This window comes from Tachyglossus aculeatus, chromosome 7 (genome assembly GCF_015852505.1).
Source record: "Tachyglossus aculeatus isolate mTacAcu1 chromosome 7, mTacAcu1.pri, whole genome shotgun sequence".
NCBI lineage: Eukaryota > Metazoa > Chordata > Mammalia > Monotremata > Tachyglossidae > Tachyglossus > Tachyglossus aculeatus.
The window spans coordinates 33,083,690-33,108,312 of NC_052072.1; the positions used below are offsets into that span (position 1 = coordinate 33,083,690).

The following is a 24,623-nucleotide window of genomic DNA, read 5'->3' on the forward strand; positions in this document are numbered from 1 at the left end:
CTTGCTTGTCCTCTCCCAAGCACTTGGTACAGTGCTTTACACACAGTAAGCACTCAATAAGTGTGATTGAATGGGTGGATGAATAGTTGCTGGCTGGGAAGGTTGTGCCTGCTGTCACCCTTGCACTTGGATTTGGTCCCTTTATTCACCCCTCTTTCAGTCCCACAGCTTTAATAGCGCATTGTTCTAATCAGATCAGCCCCGAAATATATGTGAAAGAGAAGAGTCAACATTATGGAACGCACCTTACCTTTTTCAATGAAAAGACGCAGTTGGATGAATCTTTGCCATTTGGATTCCAAATTAGAGGTCCTTCCGAAAGAGCATGGAGAGATACCACAAGGCAGTATGAGGCGCCAATAATGCTCACTGTGCTCAGGAATGAAGAAAATGGCATCTGAAAAATAAATTTTGAGGAAGTACACCCCTCGTTGTAGTATTACAGAAGTAAGAGAAAAGAAAGGTCCATCCCCCTGACTCCGGGAGGATTACATCTACGGTGCATACTCAAATGAGTCATGTTGACTCAGTTTATCAATGAGTTGCCCTGGATTTTGAATGGGTAACTTTAATATGGATTATTCTATTAAAATGAACAGAGAAGAGGAAAACATAGATCTGAGGCCATCTCAAGATTTTCAGCCAACGTGGCCCCATGTAGTAACATTTTCAAGATGGCCACGTGCTCAGGGCCTACATAATAATAATAATAATAATAATAATAATAATAATAGCATTTATTAAGTGCTTACCATGTGCAAAGCACTGTTCTAAGCGCTGGGGAGGTTACAAGGTGATCAGGTTGTCCCACAGGGGGCTCACAGTCTTCATCCCCATTTTACAGATGAGGGAACTGAGGCCCAGAGAAGTGAAGCGACTTGCCCAAAGTCACACAGCTGACAATTGGCAGAGCAGGGATTTGAACCCGTGACCTCTGACTCCAAAGCCCGGGCTCTTGCCACTGAGCCACGCTGCTTCTAATAAGACTACATAGACTTGGAGTTGCTAGGATAGATGGTCCAGAGATGGGCCAAAGCCTTGAACAGGGGTGATGAGTTGGAGAGGAGGTACATTTTTAAAATTAACAACAAAAACAACAAAATAGAAGACTGAAACCTCCTGAAGAGATGCTTTTATTCCAGGAGGCACTAGGAGAGGATATTAGGGAAAGGATGTGAAAAAACCACCAGTCTCCTGCCATAGTTTTGGCCCAATACCCTGCGCAGGTGAGGGAGAGGGGACTGGAGGGGGAACATGAGTCGGGGGCACCACAGCAGTGCTGCCTGAATCCGGGGGGCTGGTAGTGGTAATAGTGTTCCTGGCTGAGTGGATAGAGCATGGGCCTGGGCGTCACAAAGACCTGGGTTCTAGTTCTGGCTCTGCCACTTGTCTGCTGTGTGACCTTGGGCAAGTCACTTAACTTCTCTGGGCTTCTGTTCCTTCATCTGTAAAATGGAGATAAAGACGGTGAGCCCCATGTGGGACATGGACCTTGTCCAACCTGATTAGCTTGCATCTACCCCACCACTTAGAACAGTGCCTGGCACATGGTAAGCGCTCAATAGCGATTTTAAAAAGTCCTTCCTTGATGGCAGAACACTGTACTAAGTGCTGGGAGAGAACACCCAGCTGGGATTAGACACAGTCCCTCTCCCTCAGGTGGCTCTCAGTCTGACAGAGGGCATATATCAATTGTATTTATTGAGCGCTTACTGTGTGCACAGCACTGTACTAAGGGCAGACAGCCATAGCCTGGTACTTGAGGCAGAAGGGTTCCAGGTGGAGAGTCTCGTAGCTGGCAAGGAAGACCACCCAATAAATCAATCAATCAATCGTATTTATTGAGCACTTACTGTGTGCAGAGCACTGTACTAAGCGCTTGGGAAGTACAAGTTGGCAACATGTAGAGACAGTCCCTACCCAACAGTGGGCTCACAGTCTAGAAGGGGGAGACAGAGAACAAAACCAAACATATTAACAAAATAAAATAAATAGAATAGATATGTACAAGTAAAATAAATAAATACACAAATAAAGTAATAAATATGTACAAACATATATACAGGATTGAAAAGCAGTGGTGGGAAGGCAACTGCAGATCCCAAAGCAGCTGCCCCCAGAGCTGATTCCGAGCTGTCATCATCATCAATCGTATTTATTGAGCGCTTACTGTGTGCAGAGCACTGTACTAAGTGCTTGGGAAGTACAAGTTGGCAACATGTAGAGACAGTCCCTACCCAACAGTGGGCTCACAGTCTAGAAGGGGGAGACAGAGAACAAAACCAAACATATTAACAAAATTAAATAAATAGAATAGATATGTACAAGTAAAATAAATACATAAATAAAGTAATAAATATGTACAAACATATATACAGGATTGAAAAGCAGTGGTGGGAAGGCAACTGCAGATCCCAAAGCAGCTGCCCCCAGAGCTGATTCCGAGCTGTCATCATCATCAATCATATTTATTGAGCGCTTACTGTGTGCAGAGCACTGTACTAAGCGCTTGGGAAGTACAAGTTGGCAACATGTAGAGACAGTCCCTACCCAACAGTGGGCTCACAGTCTAGAAGTGGGAGACAGAGAACAAAACCAAACATATTAACAAAATAAAATAAATAGAATAGATATGTACAAGTAAAATAAATAAATACACAAATAAAGTAATAAATATGTACAAACATATATACAGGATTGAAAAGCAGTGGTGGGAAAGCAACTGCAGATCCCAAAGCAGCTGCCCCCAGAGCTGATTCCGAGCTGTCATCATCATCAATCGTATTTATTGAGCGCTTATTGTGTGCAGAGCACTGTACTAAGCGCTTGGGAAGTACAAGTTGGCAACATATAGAGATAGTCCCTACCCAACAATGGGCTTGCAACCCAAGCCCCTTGGAAAGCAGGATTCACTGCCTTGTCCCTGGTGGTTGTTGCTACTGAGGCACTTCCACTTGGCTTCTGCAGTAGTAAAAACCCCAAAACAACTAAACCCCTCCCCCATGGGTAAGGTTAATATCTTCTGCCTTGTGGCTTATCTGAATATGACATTCCATCTAGTCCACTTCCAGGAACCTGGAAAATATTCTGTATCCCCAAAGATGACTGAAGCAGAAAGAGCAGGGTAAAGTGAAAAGCCCTTTCCGCTCTAGATTGTAAACTCCCTGTGGGCAGAGAGCATGTCTATCAACTCTGTTGTATTGTAATAATAATAATAATGATGGTATTTGTTAAGCACGTACTGTGTGCCAGGCACTGTTCTAAGCGTTGGGGGACACAAGGTGATCAGGTTGTCCCACGTGGGGCTCACAGTCTTCATCCCTGTTTTACAGATGAGGGAACTGAGGCTCAGAGAAGTGAAGTGACTTGCCCAAAGTCACACAGCAGACGTGGCAGAGCCGGGATTTGAACCCATGATTTCTGACTCCAAAGCCCGGGCTCTTTCCACTGAGCCACGCTACTCTCTCAAGTGCTTAGTACAGTGCTCAGCACACAGGAAGCCCTCAATAAATATAATTAATTGATAACTGTTACTTGTATTCTTTCTCATCTTCAAAACTCTCCTGAAAATCTGCTTCCTTCAGGAAACACTCCCCAATTGGGAGCCTGGGTGAATTATCCTAAGAACCTCCTGACTTGTATACCAATTTGTAAACTCCATTTATTCATTTTTCCATAGTCTTGCAGTTAATTGTAGTTGAAGTTTTCCTCATGCACACTCTGTAGTAATCAGACACTGGAATTTATTGAGTGTTTAGCTGGTGCAAAGCACTATAGTAAACCCTTGGAAGAGTACAGCAGTTGTAAACACGTTCCCTGCTCACAACAAGGATGTATATAATTATACATACAGAGGATGTATATAATTTGTGTCTGCATGTCCCTCCATTAGATGTCAAAGGCCTTATGTGTTAGGGACCGGGTCCATTACTTTTACAATCATCATCAATCATATTTATTGAGCACTTACTATGTTCAGAGCACTGTACTAAGCGCTTGGGAAGTACAAATTGGCAACATATAGAGACAGTCCCTACCCAATAGTGGGCTCAGTCTAAAAGGGGGAGACAGAGAACAAAACCAAACATACTAACAAAATAAAATAGATATGTACAAGTAAAATAAATAGAGTAATAAATATGTACAATATGTACTATACTCTCCCAAGCACTTACTACAGTGTGTTTTACTCAGTTGTGCTCAATACATACTACTGCATGAATGCAGAATTAGAATCTGGGCTCCTAGGACTTTCTCTGCTTGGAGGGAGAAGTCACTAAGGTGGGAGGAATTGAGAAACACTGGTCCTAACCCACAGAAGATCCTAAATTGGGGAAACTGTATTAAGTCGCTTTACAGGCTAAGAATAAATGTTCCATCTGCTAGGAACGAGAGGAAGTGATTACTTCCCCTTTGCTTTATGGGACTCACTGGGCAAAGTCGCAACTCCTGTGGAGCACAAAGATTTTGCTAGCAACAGCTGCTCCCTTTTGTGGAAAAAGGAAACTTGAGCGGAGAGAGCTCAGTTCTGCAGAAAGAACCCAGAAAAGCAGGATTGGATCCCATCTGGGCTGGCCCGGGGAGGTTCAATTCCGAGTTTTTGCAGCCCCAACTCCTCTGGCTCTGACATATCTCCATTAGAGGGTGGGCAGGAAAGAAAAAAAAAAACACCTATTAACCAGATGGAAAGGTAAATCAGCTCTTAGGCTTATTTCCCCTGGGTGGTCTGAGACTCTTGTTTTCCATAGAATCAGAAGGTGGGACAGTTGAGCTGCTCCTGATTGAAAGGCAGGACCAATCATGGCCCTCTCGATTATTCAAATATTAGGAATCAGGTAGATCTCTGTTCCACCAAGATGCTTCCTTCCCTCCCAGCAACGGGGCACGGCTCTCGGACCTCTCTGACCTCTCCCTGGGATCTGGAGTTCTCCCCATTTTCTAGCTCCTGCCTCCTTTCCCGACTTCTTCCCTATAGTCAGTATGGAGTTTATTGAGTGCTTTCTGTGTGCAGAGCACTTGGGAGAGTACGATACAATACAGTTGGTTGACATGTTCCCCACCCACAAGGAGCTTACAGTCTAGAGCGGGGAGACAGACATTAATATAAATTACAGATATGTACATAAGTGCTGTGGGGCTGAGGGTGGGGTGAATAAAGGGTACAAATCAAGTGCAAAGGCAACACAGGAGGAGGGAGGAGGGGAAATGAGGGCTAAATTGGGGAAGGCCTCTTGGAGGTGTGATTTTATTAAGGCTTTGAAGGTGCGGAGAATGGTGGTTTATCACATATGAAGTTGGGAGGGAGTTTCAGGCCAGAGGTAGGAAGTGGGCAACGGGTTGGTGATGAGATAGACGACATTGAGGTTTAGTGAATAGTTTGGTGTTAAGAGGAGTGAAGTGTGCTGGGTTATACTTTGTACACAGTAAGCGCTCAATAAATACAATTAATAATAATAGTAGAAAATCACGTAGGAGTGGGCAAGGTGATCAAGTGCTTTTCGATGAGGAAGTGGATGAGTGACTACTGGAGGTTCTTGGGGAGTGGGGAAACAGACTGAACTTTTTTAGAAAAATGACCCAGGCAGCAGAGTGAAATATGGACTAGACTGGGAAGATACAGGAAGCAGGGAAGTCAAGGAGGCTGATGAAGTAGTCAAGGCGTGGTAGGAGAAGTGCTTGGATGGAGAGAAAAGGGTGGATTTTAGTGTTGTTGTGAAGATTGAATCAATGGGATTTGGTGACAGATTGAATCTGTATGTGGGTTGAATTGGCTGTGCTTCAGGTGATGCAACCAAGTTAGCTTGCAACATTCTATGTAAATAAGCTTTCCAACTAGAAGGATTCATGAGGAATGAGAGTTTCTGGATTTTTTTCCTCTTATCTATGTGAGAGGCTAGCCTGCTAGACAGTCACTTCTATGGCCTAAAAAGACCTGAAGGACAATTGGTTCCAAAAACGGTACCCAGCTTCCCATTCAATCAATGGTATCTGAGTGCCTTCTGCGGGCCAAGCATGATACTGAACACTTAGGGCATTGAAATAGAATTAAATGTGAATTAACATGCACAGACACCTCCGACTTAACGTGTCCAAATCAGAAATCCTCATCTTCCCATCCTTTCCCCTGCCCCCCAAAGACTTTCCCATCACTGTAAGCCGCACCATATTCCCTGTCTAACAAACCTGCAACGTGGGCATTATCATGGATTCATCTCCCTCATTCAATCCACATATTCAGTCTGTCACGAAATCCAGTCGGTTCTACCTGCACAACATCACTATAGAATTTGCCCTTTCCAACCAAAATGCTAACACTCTGATCCAAGCTCTTATCACATCCTGCCTCATCTACTGCATCAGCCTCCTAGCTTGCAACCCACTCTGCCTCATGCTTCACCCCTCTCCAGTTAATAATTCACTCTGTCCAGATCATTTTTCTAAAAAAAAAAAAAAACAACACTCAGTACACGTCTTCCCCACTCCTCAAAAACCTCCAATGGCTGCCCATCCATCTCCACATCAAACAGAAACTTCTTACCATTGGATTTAAGGGACTCAATCAGCTCTCCACCTTCTACCTTATCTCACTGATTTCTACTACAACCTAGCCTGCACACTTCTCTAATACCAAGCTACTCACTGTGCCATGACCTCTTCTTACCATCATCAATCGTATTTATTGAGCGCTTACTGTGTGCAGAGCACTGTACTAAGCGCTTATAACTGTACTAAGCGCTTTGCCCAGATCCTCCCTCTGGTGACCTGTGACTCTTTCCCCTTTCCCCCCCCCGCCCACTCCCACCTTTCGTATTCAACAGCTCACCACTCTACCCACCTTCAGAGGCCTGGCATCTCCTCCAAGGGACCTTCCCTAAGTGCTCACTTTCCCCATTCACCCTCCCTTCTGCATCTCCTCTGCATTTAGATTTATACCCCTCAAGGATTTGTTATTCATCCTAGCACTTATACACTTTAATAAATATCCTTAAACTGCCATTTCCTCTACCTGTAACTTATTTTAGTCTCTAGACTGTAAGTTCATTGTGCGTAGAGAACGTGTCTACCAACTCTGTTGTACTCTCCCAATTGCTTGGTACAGTGCCCTGCTCACAGTAAGTGTTCAACAAAACCACTGATATGACTCTCCCTCTAGACTATAAGTTCACTGTGGGGGGCTTGTCTCTACCAACTCTATTGTACAATACTCTCCCTTGCACACAGTAAGCACTCAATAAACACCTTTCACTGATCAATCAATAGTATTTATTGAGCACTTACTGTGTGCAGAGCACTGTACTAAGCGCTTGGGAAGTAGAAGTTGGCAACACATAGAGACAGTCCCTACCTAACAGCGGGCTCACAGTCTAGAAGGGGGAGACAGAGAACAAAACCAAACATACTAACAAAATAAAATAAATAGAATAGATATGTACAAGATAGATAAACAGAGCAACAAATATGTACAAACATATAGAACAGTAGTAATAGAAGTAGTACCATTTAATGAAAGCCTATTTGTTGTGGTGCAGTGTGGTGAGGTGTACTACATGCTTGGTAAGTTCAGAATACAGCCTAGTACACATTCCTTTCCCACCAGGTGCTTACACTCTATACTCATAACAGGGGAGAAAAACAAAAATATTTACAACTGGAGTGGTCAAAATAAATAAATTGAACAGACATACATACATGAATGCTAAGGAGGGTATAACAAGGAAATAATTGCCAGAGTTGACTGAACACATGATATCGTTCTAGGTGCTGGAAAATTTAATACCTGGGGAAAGCTTGTTGGAGAAAGTGGGACTTGAATGCAGGGAGGAGGTAGGGAGGGATTTCCAATCCAGGAGAACTGCATGAGTGAGACAGAAGTGTGCGAGAGTAGTAGACATGATTCTTGCCCTCAAGGAGGTATACAATCTAGCAGGGGAGGCAGACACTAAAATAAATTACAGGTATAAGAGAAGTAATACATTATAAGGATAAGTCTATAAGTGCTTCTCTCAAGCACTTAGTACTGTGCTCTGCAAATATTAAGTGCTCAATAAATACCACTGACTGATTGAATACTCAGCTCCTTGTGGGTGGGGCTCGTGGGTACTATTTTATTGGATTTTCCCAAACACTCAGTATAGTGCTCTGCCCAAAGTGCTCAATAAATGCTACTGACAAATTGATTGGTGAGGTGATTAAGCAGTAGTATGGGGGCAGGATGTACAGTGGAGAAGCAGCATGGCTCAGTGTAAAGAGCTCAGGTTTTGGAGTCAGAGGTCAGGGGTTCAAATCCTGACTCCACCAATTGTCAGCTGTGTGACTTTGGGCAAGTCACTTAACTTCTCTGGGCCTCAGTTACCTAATCTGTAAAATGGGGATTAAGACTGTGAGCCCCTCGTGGGACAACTTGATCACCTTGTAACCTCTCCAGCGCTTAGAACAGTGCTTTGCACATAGTAAGCTCACAAATGCCATCATTATTATTATTATAATTATTAGAAATTATTTGAGGCAGTTCTCTCGGAGGAGATGTGATTCACTATTAAGAGGCTGGTTCTCAACACCTGAAAGAATTCTATGGCAAAAGGAGAATTACTGAGAGAAACTCAGTACTTTTACCCTGGAGGAGTGGGGTGTCTGAGGACTATCACCATCAACATCCACTCTTTTATTTTGGGGAACTTGACCTGTTGACTGTGTCAATCCACTGTCAAGACTGTGAGCCCCTACGTTGGCCTGGGATAGCATCTGTACCTACCCCAGGGCTTAAACAGTGCTTGGCACACAGTAAGTGCCTTAGAAATAAATACTGTACAAAATAATGACTCTAGAACAGGCCACCTGACTCTGAAAAGGTCCTGAAAATTACCTCTTTGAAATTTTGGCGATCTTAGTTCCTGGGAGTAAGATATCTAAAATACCTGATGGTCTTAAGATATTCTCCATTATTGTGGCTACAAATGGGCACAGGGTCCAGTAGTTCTGGAATGAAAGAAAATAACAAAGTGCTTGGTAATTACCCTCTGAGTTGGAGATTCCCAGACCACATTTCACTCCACACTGTTAGATTTAAGTACTTTAGATACCGATAACTATCTGGAAAGGGGACACGAAACAGAAGACTTCACTGGGTGAATCCTGATTTGGGTGAAATTAAATGATAGAAACCTGTTCCATCAGAATTCTTCACAACTGATATTTGAAAGCTCCAAGAGAAGCATCACATCCAGGCTTATTTTCCTCTAATGGAAATGACTGCTTCTGCCCACTCTGTAGGGTGTTATATGAGATTATCAGGCATTTAGGCAAAACGCAGGTCATAATCCACAGTACTATGGAGTAAGACAACCTTCCAAGAGATACATGTTTGCTCATCTTGACTGTTTATTAAATACACTACATTGGGATCTTACTCTGTAATCTTTTCAATCACACACACACGGACTTGCTTAAAAATGTATTTCATAGAAAAACATCTGCAAAATTAAAACTAAAATAAGAAAATACATATTACACAACTCTGGGAAATCTGATGAAATGTAGCAAATCATTTCTTTAATCCATTCTGTACATGTGCTGAAACGAATACACTCATGAAATATTAGATAGCTTGGTTCTCTTGAATCTGGCAACACTGTACTGCCGAAGATGTAGCTGTTCTGCTGAAGGAAAAAACAGAAGCAAACCTATCTAACCATAAAAGCACTTTAACAGTGTTGGAGACAAAGGACAAAAACAGATTTCTTTTTCCCAACAGATACTTTCCCAAATTCATTTTACGGCTCTTCTTTCTCTACCCAGGGATTGGGTATCTGCATACCATCCCCTTCTTGTGGCAGAAAGCAAATTCTTTCAAAAACAAAATGGAGAACTGTTTTTGAAACATGCAAAAGGAGCTTATTTTAAGGTTTGTGTTACTGTAAATCTGATGAAAAATAAATACAGCTGAGCAATAGGATATCCCTTTAGGTCTGTATTTCTTGATCCTGTCTTTCTGGAGGAAATACATTTTCAGTGCACGGATTATAAAATGGCATGTGATGCAGACACAAAAACAAAGAACTGTTGCAAATTCGTTATAATTCCAGCTATCGTGACAAATATTCTGGGCCATCTCTAGCGGCGAAACCAGAGCCAGCTGTTAAGTAGCCAAAAAGCTACGGTAATTGAGTACATGACCATTTCTCTCTTAGCACGTTCTTTGTTCTCTTCCTCCAGGAGCTGTAGACGTCGATTAAGTTTGATTATCTAAAATAAAAAAAAAAACAAAGTTTCCATGCTGACAAAAATCAGTTTGTCAAAGTTATTAGCTTTTGGGGATGTCCCGTGGCATCTAAATAACTCTTCTCCCTGACCCTCCCCAGTTTATCAGTCCACCCCAAGGGGAGACTCTAGTGTGAATGACAGATGAGCCTTGGTCTGAGACTTCATTTCGGAGAACCTAAGCGAAGGAAGTGCTTATAGTGCACTAGTAGTTTCCGCAGTCCGACTCCTGATCTGTTCCCTGTCTGTCATGTTTGTGCTGGGGCCCGGCAGACATCAGGCCTGTAGTCAGGGAAGGGGGTGGCACTGCCAAGTGCAGGACCCTTTCATGGGCAAAGTGACTTCAGCCTCATATGCAGCTGCCTTGATAGCTGCTGTGTCTTTCGCTTCTACCATAAGCGAAATTTGCTATTTTTCACACGATTCTTTCTGTGCCTGTCCACCTTGGGGAATGCCCCCAAGGGGTCCTAAAGTGAGGAGACTTCACCAATGATGGTACGGCCTCAGCACGCAGAACAAAGTCGGCTCATTTCCAGAATGGTGCTCTTCCCCCTGGACCAATGACCACTGGACTCTCACCCCAAAACTTACCCATTAGCCAACCCGACCAAACTATTCTCTCTTTTAAACTGTGAGCCCACTGTTGAGTAGGGACTGTCTCTATATGTTGCCAACTTGTACTTCCCAAGTGCTTAGTACAGTACTCTGCACACAGTAAGTGCTCAATAAATACGATTGACTGATTCTCTCTCTATTCCAGACAGCCACCCTACCCTTTTCCTGGAATTGGAAGAGGGTAAAGAAAGGTCTGCAGGTGCAAGGTGAAGCTCTTGCACGGAGGGAAGGATGGAGAGGAGGGCAGAGGGAAGGGAACAGAAAAATGACTATATGGCAAGAGAGAGGATGTCCCAAGGGTAACTTCTAGTTCAGCTATTTGAGGTTCACGGTGTGGCAGTTTCTCTAGTGATTCTAGGGACTGTGAGTGCTTCCAAAAGCTCAAAGTAGACCTGGATGGGAGGAGAATGCTGTTGCTTTGAAGCAAGCAATGTTCTCTGAACTAAGCTGGCCAGTACTGCAGGGGAAGAAGACTGGCTGACCCTTGGAGAGCAGCAAGACTTTTGATGGCGATAATGGCAGTGTTCTCAAAAGACCCAACAGCTTCCCTCTAGGCCATAAGCTGCTGTTGGGCAGGCGGCATGTCTACCAACTCTGTTAAATTGTACTCTCCCAAGAGCTTAGTACAGTGCTCTGCCCACAGTAAGCACTCGAATACCACTGACTAAAGTACCCCAAATATCAACCCTGAAAACCTTCTAAACTTCTGGTGCTGAGGACGCTAAACACAAATTCACCCAGCTCTCATTCAGTTTCTGACCCTTCTTGAGAGAAATTTTTAGAAATCTGGGCATTCAGCTGACCCCCAGCTATTTACATGACTGGAGTGTAACATCTGTCATTTTGCTTCATGTATATGCTTGAAAACACTTAACAATTACTCCTAGGGAGAGAGACACTAAAATAACAATTCGATTCTTAAATGCTTCACATTTCTACTCTTGAATGCTTCACTGTGGGTAGAGAACATGCTTACCAACTCTGTTCTACTGTGCCTTCCCAAGTGCTTAGTACAGTGTTCTGTCCACAGCAAGTGCTCAATAAATACCAGATTGATTGATAATATTATAATAATTATGGTATTTGTTAAGCACTTACTATGTGCCAAGCACTGTTCTAAGCTCAGGGGAAGATACAAGGTAATCAGGTTGTCCCACGTGGGGCTCACAGTCTTAATAGCCATTTTACAGGTGAGGCAACTGAGGCACAGAGAAGTTAAATGACTTTCCCAAAGTGACAAAGCTGACAAGTAGTAGAGCTGGGATTAGAACCCATGATCTCTGACTCCCAAGACTGTGCTCTGTCTACTGAACCACGCTGCTTCCCATAATATGGTGAAGCAACATGGCTTTGTGGATAGAGCACGGGCCTGGGACTCAGGAGAGCCTAGGTTCTAAACCCAGCTCTGCCATTTGTCTGCTAGGACCGTGGGCAAGTCGCTTCACTTACCTGTGCCTCAGTTACCTCATGTGTAAAATGGGCATTAAGACTGTGATCCCCATATGGGACGTGGACTACATCCAACCTGATTAGCTTGTATCTACCACAGCGCTCAGTACAGTGCATGGTACATAGTAAGTGCTTAATCAATCAATCAATCAATCGTATTTATTGAGCGCTTACTATGTGCAGAGCACTGTACTAAGCGCTTGGGAAGTACAAATTGGCAACACATAGAGACAGTCCCTACCCAACAGTGGGCTCACAGTCTAAAAGGGGGAGACAGAGAACAGAACCAAACATACCAACAAAATAAAATAAATAGGATAGAAATGTACAAGTAAAATAAATAAATAAATAAATAAATAGAGTAATAAATATGTACAACCATATATACATATATACAGGTGCTGTGGGGAAGGGAAGGAGGTAAGATGGGGGGATGGAGAGGGGGACGAGGGGGAGAGGAAGGAAGGGGCTCAGTCTGGGAAGGCCTCCTGGAGGAGGTGAGCTCTCAGCAGGGGCTTGAAGGGAGGAAGAGAGCTAGCTTGGCGGAGGGGCAGAGGGAGGGCATTCCAGGCCCGGGGGATGACGTGGGCTTGGGGTCGACGGCGGGACAGGCGAGAACAAGGTACAGTGAGGTACAGTTAATGTTATTAACAAATAACATTAAAAAAAGTCACGGCTCTGCTCATAGTAGGCACTCAATAAATACCACTCACTGATTGACTGATTCTACCATACTAAGAAAATAATTCCAAATGATGTCAAAGTGAGTACTAATAGATTCATTAGGACAGCAAGCCCAACTTTTGCTAGTGCTAAACTATACTATAAGCTTAGAAGTTTCATTTAAATGTGTGGTAAACGACTATAAGAAAAGGAGAAAACGTGACTTTTTAAATCTGAAAAACAGCTGCAAAAGATCAAGAGAGGACAATCTAGTCCTGTAATTTATGTACATATGGACCACTCTCTACTCCAAATTTTTTTGTTAAAATGGAGGTTTTTCAACTGATTGCTTAAGGTGGGTTTTTAGAGTGACCTTTTTAGGGGGAATGAACGGACTATAGGTATCTATATATATGATATGTATCTTAAGAGACCCTTCACAACATATGTTTCGCTGTTTTGTGAATGCTTAAAGGCCAGAGCAAGGAAACGGACGGCAAAAGAGCTGGTTATATTTCATGACACGGGCTTGGCCAAATCATTCTTTCTTTACTGTTGATTTTGTATCTGTACAAGGGCTTCATCTCACCAGCCTTCCATTCAGCTTCCCCGAGAAGCGAAAGGTAACTCGCAACTGCCAGGATCCCAGCTCCCGGCCTGCCCTGTGTGCCGTGGGCCACGACGATTTCAGCTGCTGCCTCCAAGGGCTTCCCCGGCCTCTCTCTCCTAGATAGGTGAGCGAAGCCCACCACCGATGCCACCTTCCCGCCACAACACTCAGGACCTTCGGCGACCTCTTCTACTGATGGCTACGTTGCCTCCCCGAGATCCGGCTGGCTCTCCTCTGCATCACCAGAGCAGCTCTAGCCTGACTCCATCTTATCTTGCCCCATCCCAGCGGGATAGAGAACAGCAGCCAGCGCCCGGCGCTGCCTCCTTAAAACCTCGAGAAGGTTGGGACAGCGGCCGCTATAGTGGTCACTGGAGCCACGATCATGACTGTGGCCCCTGAGCCGCGAAGAGTCTGAAACGCCGCTCTTCTAGCCGCAGTACTCTACTGGTCTTCGTTTTTATCTTTATGTTGCCTTAGTGTTTTATTCCATCTATGTGTCTGTGGCTAGTCCCCTTCTCTCCTTATAATTTTTAGATGGTGGGCCCCCTGAGGGAAACGGACTGTGGAATTTCCCCCCTGGTGAATGCTTTCCCAATGCTTAGTACACCTCTCTCCACACAGTAATTTATAAATTAATAAACATCACTACTTCTACCACCTCTACAGTATCGAAAAAATCCTCTAAAAGAACACAATTTGAGATCTTCAGGCAAAAGGTTTTATGCGCATAATTGTGAGGTTTTAACAAGTGCTATTACACCAAAGCTTGTGAAGGAGCTCCCACTTAGCTCTTCTAAAACTGGTTTGTTTGTTAAAAAAACAACCTCATCTGGGAAGTTTTTTTGATAATAGGTCTAAACTATACTTTTCTTAATTCTATTCCATTAATCCCAACTAGTCCGCGAAAACTCTCTGAGGGCCGGAATCACGTCTACTTACTCTTTCCCCAAAGCTTAGTATAGTGCTCTGGACACAATAAGCGTTTCAGTAAATACCGCTGATTAATTGATAATCCTCCTTACAAACCCAAGTTTTTTTTTATTTACACCCCCTCTTACTTTCCTTTAAAACTTTTAATTTCTGGGCACTTTCTGCTCAAAAATCATTCCATGCCTTGGGAATGATTTTGGCTCCCTTTCGTTCCCTGTAAATTTGCCTTTTTGGTATGATGGGATAATTCCAGGGAGAATTGTAGGCAGACATTTGGGAACTGTTCATTTCTTCATTTATCAGTACTTACAACATCCTGGGAATCCCAGGGGTTATGGACTCTCAGCCCCAAATCATGTTCTATTCACTTAAAAGCTAATTTATCCAGTACCCCCCAGATAGCTTGAAAGTTGGTGCGTTCCAATTACCTGTCGTCTTAGAGATGCAGCATCTACCACAGTCATGTCATCTGAGGTTCCTTCAATTGTTGTATCCAAATTTGAAAGTCCATATCTGGCAAATCAGAGATAAAAACAAATGCCCTTGGAAACAATATAAAGTTCAAAGAAACCATTCTGCAGATTAGAAAAGACCGTAAGACATTTAAAAGAAAGCTATTTGCACTGGAATTAAAGTTTGTAAGCTCTGTAAGAAAGCACTTTTTGTGGCTTAAAAAAAAAGATTTAGGATGTGCTTGTTTGTAAACCTCCCCATGCAGATTAAAAGGAATGCCCAGGTAAGGATCTAGAAGTGGGTGCCAAGATTCAATTTTGGATCCTTTTCTTGTAATTCATAGACTCCTAACTTGAGTAACCTGAGATCCTAGTGAAATGCATACTACACTGTCACTGGTTAGGAATACAGAGAAATGTGGATTTTTTTTAAAAAATGGTATTTGTTAAGCGCTTACTATGTGTCAGGCACCGTACTGAGCGCTGGGGTAGATACAAATTAATCAGGTTGGACACAGTTCCTGTTCCACGTGGGGCTCAAGGTCTTAATCCCCATTTTACAGATGAGGTAACAGGCACCGAGAAGTGACTTGCCCACTGTTGGGTAGGGACCGTCTCTATACGTTGCCAACTTGTACTTCCCAAGCGCTTAGTACAGTGCTCTGCACACAGTAAGCGCTCAATACATACGATTGAATGAATGAATGAATATACACTCAAGAGAGCTCAATTATTCACCCAGTTTCAATTACCCCATCTAAGTCTAGGTAATTCCCAAATCGACATCTCTAACCTCTTCTCCAGTCTCCTATTTATTCCCGTCTCTGAATCATCTCCATCTGGATGGTCTCTGACAACCAACCCAGTCGGAACTTATCTTCCCTCCAAGTCTTCACCTCCAATGTCAACAGCCCCACTATCCTTCCTGCCCTCTCGACTCCTCTCACTCATTCACTAACATGTGTCCCGTAACTTCTCCCCATCTGTCAGCCTGTCTCCATGTCCTGGTAAATCCCTCAATATTTTTCTACCCCGTAGCACCAAGAATGTTTTTCTATTGAATCATTAGGATTTTCTCAAAAGCCTAGCAGTTCCCTGATGCTGGTCAAATAAAATCTTAGTATTTGTCTAAGGGTTTCCAGGCTCTCTATCAATTGACACTCCTGCTTCCCATATCTAGATGTCCTCTTTGCCTGCTTCAGCCCAGCTCACTGGGCAACAAAACACCTTTACTGCTCCCTGAACACAACTGTCCAGGTTCCAGATCATCATACCCGTTGCCTTTTATCAAACCACATCGATCCCCTTCTTCGAAGCCTTCTAGAAGCCCACCTACTATAGGAAGCTTTCCTGAATAAATCCCCTCGGTTTCTCTCCTCCTTGCCTTGGTCGTGTTCTGCATACTGGATTCCTTCAGTCTTCTCGGTACATCCTGCATGGCTATTGCCTTTATTTCTAGTATTCTATTTTTTGCTATGCTCTCATCTAATTGTACATTCATATTGTCGTTTTGGCCTATCTACCCACTTGAATTGTAATGGGAGAGTGGGGACTAAATCTTTTTCTTCTTCTGTACCCTCCGTTAGCTATAAGGACAGAGCAGTATAAAAAGTACTTAATACATGCTGATGATAGTTTTCCAGGCTTTCCCAAAATTTCCCTTGGAGGGATTTTTGTAGTACCAATGAGATCTCTGAACTGGAGCCAGACTATACTGCTAACATAGTATGTTCGGAGGAATAAAGGAAGGAAAGCAAGTGACTTAACTAAGTCACAAGCTTAGATCTGTAAAATGGAGATTAAGACTGTAAGCCCCACAAATGACATGGACTGTATCCAACGTGATTATCTTGTATCTGCCCCAGAGTTTAGTACAGTGCCTGTGGCACATAGTAAGTGCTTAACAAATACCATGATAAAAAAGGGGCAGAGTGGGCCAATTACCTGCAGAGTAAAGAAAGAATAAGAAGAGAGAGAAGACCAGGACCAAAGAAGGAGGACAAACTTGAAAAAATATGACATGGGATTTGAAAAGATTAATAGATGCCTAAAGAAAAATCGTTGGCCAAAAAACTTTGCACCCACCACTGTACAAGCAGCGTGGCTCAGTGGAAAGAGCACGGGCTTTGGAGTCGGAGGTCATGGGTTCAAATCCCGGCTCTGCCAATTGTCAGCTGTGTGACTTTGGGCAAGTCACTTCACTTCTCTGTGCCTCAGTTCCCTCATCTGTAAAATGGGGATTAAGACTGTGAGCCCCCCGTGAGACAACCTGATCACCTTGTAACCTCCCCAGCGCTTAGAACAGTGCTTTGCACATAGTAAGTGCGCTTAATAAATGCCATCATTATTATTATTATTATTACAGGCCACTGGCCAGATCTAGTAGCAAGTTGGAAAATCTATTTAACTTATGTAATAATAGAGTGATCATGACCTCACTTGTACCTTTTCTGCAAAATGTCTTCTCCTGCTTGTCCGACTGACCCAGGGAGTTGATTCAACTGATCACTTATGAGTCTATGCTGAACGCTCCTTGTGGGCAGAAATCATGTCTACCAACTCTGTTGTACTGTACTCTCCCAGGTGTTTAGTTCAGTGCTCTGCAGAGTAAGCACTCAATAAATAACCACTGATAGACTGACTGACTACGTTAAGACTCCATATCTCCTTCAAAACCCTCTTCCCCCTCCCTCTTTATCATGCCGCCGTGTCATTTGGACTTTGGGTCGTCATTCATTCATTCATTCAATTGTATTTATTGAGCGCTTACTGTGTGCAGAGCACTGTACTAAGCGCTTGGGAAGTACAAGTTGGCAACATATAGCGACGGTCCCTATCCAACAGTGGGCTCACAGTCTAGAAGTCTTCCATGCTGGCCACAGCCATAGGGTCGGTGGCAGGGGTTGGGGGAAACCTGAAATATACTTAGCTCAGGGTGGTCTCATAGCTGGGACCTGTAGTACTGGGCTCCAAAATATTAATGAATTCAATGTTAATTTCTGAGCATTTACTGTGTGCAAAGCACTGTACTAAGCACTTGGGAGAGTACAATATAACAATAAACAGACACATTCCCTGCTAATCCTATCTGCATGATGCAACCCTTACTGCTAGGACTGTTGTCACCATACAGAATTGTGATGAAAATGGAAATTCCCAAACTTAAAATTATTCCTTTTTATAAACATCTACGGACTCGCTTCCTGCACCCCTTCGTTAATAGAGACTACCCTAGATGGAGAAGTCCCTGGATTGGAATATACCAAGCCAGCTGTCAAAGGGAAAGACATTACTTTAGATTTAAAACCAAGTAGACACAAAGTATCGTGACAGCTGTATACTGCTGAATTGGGTCCAATAAGAAATTAAAAGAAATGAGTGTGAATGTGAGAAACCCAAAGAAACAGAACATTCTGCAAAGACATTTAAAATGCCACCTGCAAGAGTTCATTACAGTTGATACCGATCAGCAGAGAGAGAGTATTTTGAAAAGACAATGCAGAGCCTATAATGTATGTCAGCCATCCCACCCTTTTAAGTACAGAAAGCTACAGATGGAAAAACTATAATTGTTTCTTATAATCCACCTTACCCTTTACATACCGAAAAGGTCATTCCTGTATAAATGGTAGAAAAGGATGCTACAAGCATGATTTGAATATTGAGTTCCCCTAATCATGTCTCCGTGACACAGATCACACCACCGTAAAAATTAGGTCAGAGAGATGAAATGAGTAAGAAGCAAATAAGGTGCTTAGCAAAACCCACGGCACTATGTAAGTAAGGACTTGTTGGCATTTCTTTTAAAAATAACTACCATATAGTCACACTGGCTAAGAGAAGCATGCTACCAAAGATAGGCCAAGAGTCAGAGAGACAGAGGGAAGAAAGGCAGAAGCAGACAAAAGGGAAATGCAAAAAGCAGACCACAGACCTTGGCTGGGTTCCTTCTCCAACATTTTCCATTCTAGGCTCTGCCCTTCTTCTGGAACTTGTAAGACGGAAGATGGGGTAGAGAGGAGCAGTGAAAGATTAAATGAGGGTCCTCAGTTTCCACAGTGTTTGAGAGTAATTGCTTAGATTGCTCAAGTAACCTGAGATTCTAAAGTGTCACTTTCCACAGTGATAAGCACTATTGATCTTTCCTTAAGCATTTGGTATAGGTAAAAAAAAAAAATACTGGAGGAAAAATGTGATTAAGACCTAAGTATAGATACTCCGAGCATGTGAGACTGCCTACATTGGGCAAATACAACAGATATCTGAGGGAAAAAAAACAACAGAAAAACCCAAAACTACCCAGTCCCTGGCTGAGGGATTGCTTAATAGACCAAAGAGTGCAACCTTCTTTCCAATCAAGCAGAAGGGGGTCTGGGGACTGATAAACTAATTCATTTGCATAAACTGTGGACAAGCAGTTCATAATGGGTGACTAGAGGGGCAGCTGAGACTACAGAAGGGGAAAATAAGTGCGGTCTATTAAATGGTACAGATAAGAGGTAGAAACGCCTGGAATACACTTTTTAGAACACCATTCTTCCACGTAGCCTTTTGCCATTATTTGAACAGAACCCCTCTGGACAGGATACTCAACATACCACAAACTGTATGATCCCAGAATTGTAGTGTTGCTTACAACAAAGTGTGGCAGAAGGGTCAAGATCTTTGCAATACATCAGTGACAGGAAAAGTGCATGGACTTCTACATGAGTCTAGTAGACCTTATGAAAGAATTTGACATATGAGTTTTTCCTGGTTCTGGCTATACTAGTAAATTTGGCTGCCCGGACATAGCATAGCTGGTTTTGTCTGAATTGGAGGTGCCATAACTGATCCATTCCCCATTGCTAATAGAGCAAGATTGTCCAGAAGATCCAATCCTGTTTGATATAGTCTATGCGGCCATGCTAAAGGATGTAACAAGGGACTGGACACTGGTGTTAAGATAATACTTCTGATCCTCTGGGAAACCCTATCATGCTTGAGGCTGGCTGAATTGCAGAAAAGTCCTAGAGATGGCTTTTCCAAAGTTGTTACATGCCTCTACCCTAGAAGCCCACCCCAAAGAAGGTGATGACTGTGAATAGCTTTGCTTTATCAGCCTAGGGCTGTGTACTGATAATTGTGAATAAATCCCAGAAAATGAGTCAGTCTCCTAATCTGGAAAATCTGATAGACCAAAGAGGGCTTTTAGTGTTTTCCATTGGCCACTCGGAACTATGCAGTCACAGAATTTTGTTAGCTAGGCAGCATAATGTTCTACAATGGCAGCAATAGACAAGGGGTTAGATGATTTAATCATGAAGGCCAGTACATTCTTTGGGAAATTATCAGTGTGTGGCAGCAATGTAACATCAAGCTTCAGACCAAACTGAAAGTCTACAGAGCAGTTTTTAGATGACAAGCCCCCTGAAGGACAGGAAATGTGTCTAATTCACGCTTGTGAAAAGATTATAGTGATGTGTGCTATTTGCTAAGCTATGTGCCACAAACATTGTACTAAGTGTTGGGGTAGATAATAGGCTTATCAAACTAAGTCCTTGTCCCATAGGGGCCTCACAGTCTATGGGGGGGGGGGGGGGGAACAGGTATTTAATTCCCATTTTACAGATGAGGAAAATGAGGCACAGAGCTGTTAAACGACTTGCTCAAGGTCACACAGGTCACACAGGGGGCAAGTAGCAGATCTGGGGTTAGAACCCAGGTTCTCCGACTTCCAAGCCCACCCTTGGTTGAGAGGTTGGTTATGGTTGAGAGGCCTGGGCCCACCACAAATGTCACATCCAACTGTTGAGCTGTTCAATCAGTTATAAGCCAAACAACATCAAATGGTAAGAAAAGATCACAGGCACAGAAGTCCTGCAACCAAGTTATTCCATCAGCACTGTAGCTACGCTCACCTCAGTACAACCTCTCTAGGTGAGGCACAGTAAGATCCCTAAATGCTAAGTTGTAACCCAAAAAAGGAAGGATGACAGAGGAAATACTTTAAGAGCGTCATAAAGCACAGCCTCAGCCATGTGGCATCACAAATGAAAGCTGGACAATGCTGTAGCCATCTGACACTGCAATTAAGATGGGCTGGGCTCTTCTTGAGCGGCTTTAAGAGGGCAATGGGCTAAAGAAGCAAAAGCAGTGTCAGGGCTGCAAGTAAAGATGACAGCAGCACAACAAAGAACACTTTTTGTGCGCCGACAGTCGTTTTGAGTATAGCAAGTACTGTCTGCCCCACAGTGGCATTTTCAACCACTCAACAGCCCTTCAGTAAGCTACTGCTGCCATCCTGAAAGTCAAGAAAACTAGAATATCTTTGGGTGATGAACCAGGAATGGCATTTTTATGGTGGTAACTCAGTTCCTCTTAAGTTAGTAGGCATGCCCTCTTCCTAAGTGTTTAACAAACCACTCTTCCTGTAACCTTGCTTTTCCCCAGTAGGCAGATGGTATTTTCTATCTGATTGGACTTTGGGGCAGTATTGAAAAGCCTGAAATGCAGCCTGTCGCCGGGGAGGCTTTCTAATAATAATAATTATTATTATGATATTTGTTAAGCGCTTACTATGTGCCAAGCACTGTTCTAAGCGCTGGGGTAGACACGAGGTAATCAAGTTGTTCCATGTGGGGCTCACAGTCTTAAATATCCGTTTTCCAGATGAGGCAACTGAGGCACAGGGAAGTTAAGTGGCTTGCCCAAAGTCACACAGCAGACAAGTGGCAGAACGGGAATTCGAACCCACGTCCTCTGATTCCCAAGCCTGTGCTCTTTCCACTAAGCCACGCTGCTTTCTGGTGTCAGAGTTCTCCGGTGGGCTCTGAGGTAGGACTAATTGTTGCAGCTCTGAAATCATTGAGAAGCTGCATGGCTCAGTGGAAAGAGCACGGGCTTGGGCGTCAGAGGTTATGGGTTCTAATCCTGACTCCGCTGCTTGTCTGTGTGACTTTGGGCAAGCCACTTAACTTCTCTGTGCCTCAGTTACCTCATCTGCAAAATGGGGATTGAGACTGTGAGCCCCATATGGGACAACCTGATCACCTTGTATCCCCCAGTGCTTAGAACAGTGCTTTACACATAGTAAGTGCTTAACAAATACCATCATTATTATTATCAGTTTCATCGGCATGGGGTAATTTCTGTAGCTATGTATTTGTTGGCTTTTTTTTTTTTAGACTGTGAGCCCACTGTTGGGTAGGGACTGTATATGTTGCCAATTTGTACTTCCCAAGCGCTTAGTACAGTGCTCTGCACATAGTAAGCGCTCAATAAATACGATTGATGATGATGATGATGTTGGCAGAGATATATTTAATCCTATACATATTTGGGTCAAAAGTATCTTTCTACTGGAAAGAAAAACAAAGGAAAAAACTCCCCTCTCTTTAAACAGACTAACCTTTACAGATACAGTCAAGTTTCCAGCCAGAGCTGAAATGATGACAGAAACACCAGGGGAAAAAGCAAGACTCAATCACATATCAAATCACATATTCCCGCTCTAGACTGTGAGCTCATTGTGGGCAGGGAATGTGTCTACCAACTCTGTTGTATTGTACTCACCCAAGCACCTAGCACAGTGCTCTGCAGAGATTAAGCATTCAATATATATGACTGACTGATCAAAGTGTTCATTTCAATTTTCCTATCCTGGGCCAAATTTTGTTAGAATAATCTTAAAGAAAGATTATAATACAAAAGGAATCTCTAAATTAGTTGGATTTTGCAAAAGAAAAAATCGTTCTCAAATGGAATGTACGTTCAACAGGAATGTGTTTTTATCTATACCTGGCAAGAGCTGTGATTTTCAACTTTGAGGAAGTGGCAAACCATGCCACAGATGTTAATGGGCACTGAAGGATAAAGAGGAGCATGGGTTGAGACCAGCCTAAAATGCATCGTTATTATGTAGGCAATTATTTGAGTAAGAAAGAAAAAAGAAAGGGAGTTTCAATTTAAACACACCAGCTGTCGATCTAAACCACCATAATTAAATTCTTAAAACTATCTCATTAATAAAGCCAGTCTCTGACATTGGCCAGTCACCGTATTTTGTAATGCTAATACACTCAGTTCTTCAATAAAATATGTTCCCAATATGCACTTTAGATAGAACGCTGACAGTTGTCTAAGCATGTCTAAACTGGATGAAATGAAAGATGGGAAGAAAAAGTTGTACATAAGCGCATGGCACTGGTCAGGTGTTGTTTTCCTTACTGCAGGATTCACCAGGGACAAAACCCTTGCACTACAGGAGACTTGAGTGTATCTCATTTTATAATTAGAATGTACTCTGATATGAACGAGAAAGGAAGAATTAGGTAGAACTTAATGAACCCATCACATGTACATTGAAAGACCCAAGATACAGATTGTTCTTTCTTGAATCTTTTAATACTTCTTGACTTAAAAGCACCTTTCCTTAGAAAGAAATACAAAATGGAAGTTCACTGAATTTCACTGATAATTATTTGGCAAAGTCTAGGGAGCGTTTTTCCTGACCCTAGTGAACAACAACAACAAAAAAAACGGGCATGGTAAAAGCACCCATCTGAGGGGAAAAAAGAAAAGGTCACTGAAGAAATGAACGCTACAAAAGTTTCCACTCCAAATAGAAAAATCTTTGCTACTATATGTGCTGTAAACTGCCCAAGGACCTTAGGAGGTAAACTTTGAGTTGGTTTCCCATTACTGTCAAGTCTTGAGCAGTTCATTCTGCCCTCAACTAACTTGTGGAAACCTTGAAGCAATTTTGAAAAAAAACACACACACACAACAAAAAAAACCCTTTAAGAATTTGTGCTTGCTTGCTTACCAACCTTAAAAAGCACCCATATGACAGTAGGAGTTAGGGAGGGCTAATCCTGGAACATTGTCACAATTCAGTATGGTAAATCTCAAGCATATTGGGAATCATAATAATGATAATGGTAGGATTTGTTAAGCGCTTACTATGTGCCAGGAACTGTACTAAGCACTACATTTGATACAAGCCAATAGGGTTGGACAGTCCCTGTCTCAAATGGGGCTCACAGTCTTAATCCTCATTTTACAGTGGAGGTAACTGAGGCACAGAGAAGTGAAGTGACTTGCTCAAGGTCACACAGCAGACAAGTGGCGGAGTCAGGATTAGAACCCATGACCTTCCGACTCCCAGGCCTGTGCTCTATCCACCAGACCCTGCTGCTTCTTGACCGGATGTTTCTTCCAAAAGATCACAAATACTCCCTTCCACTCCCTGGGGCCAGCCTGCTTGAATTCTAAAGGGAAATATGAGGAGCAAGGCAGTGCAAATTTCTGGAAAATGCACAAAAGTACAGGTCACTTGCTATATGCCATGCTTTACACAAAGTAATGGGATAGATGCAAGATAATCATGTTAGACACAAGCCTCTACCCCACATAGGGCTCACACAGAAAGTGCTTAATAAATACTTACATTAACCCCTTTTTTCTCCTTATGTACAGTCCTCAAGTACATATCTATCAATTAAATTACTTATTTATATGAATCTCTAACTTCCCTTCTAGAGTATACGCTCATTGTGGGAAGGGAATGTGTCTACCAACTCTGTTGTACAGTGCTCTGTAAGTGCTCAATAAATGCTGCTGATTGGTCCAGTTTTCCTATTTGCCCTCCATTTTGCATCACC

At 42.9% G+C, this 24,623-nt stretch overlaps 1 protein-coding gene across 19 annotated transcripts in view; it reads right to left on the reverse strand.

The window, feature by feature from the left end:
* Positions 1-9,358: 9,358 nt before the first annotated feature.
* Positions 9,359-24,623, reverse strand: part of MFF (mitochondrial fission factor) — a 49,787-nt gene continuing 34,522 nt past the window's right edge. For 11 of the 19 annotated variants that reach the window (XM_038749060.1, XM_038749056.1, XM_038749067.1 and 8 more), the window contains 3 exons: positions 18,914-18,970; positions 14,956-15,040; positions 9,359-10,242 (listed from right to left, as the gene is read on the reverse strand). In XM_038749060.1, coding sequence (XP_038604988.1) covers positions 10,111-10,242; positions 14,956-15,040; positions 18,914-18,970 — 274 coding nt within the window. In that variant the 3' untranslated portion in view covers positions 9,359-10,110. The remainder of the gene's footprint in view (positions 10,243-14,955; positions 15,041-18,913; positions 18,971-24,623) is intronic. The other 8 variants (XM_038749061.1, XM_038749063.1, XM_038749066.1 and 5 more) reach the window with 1 other exon arrangement.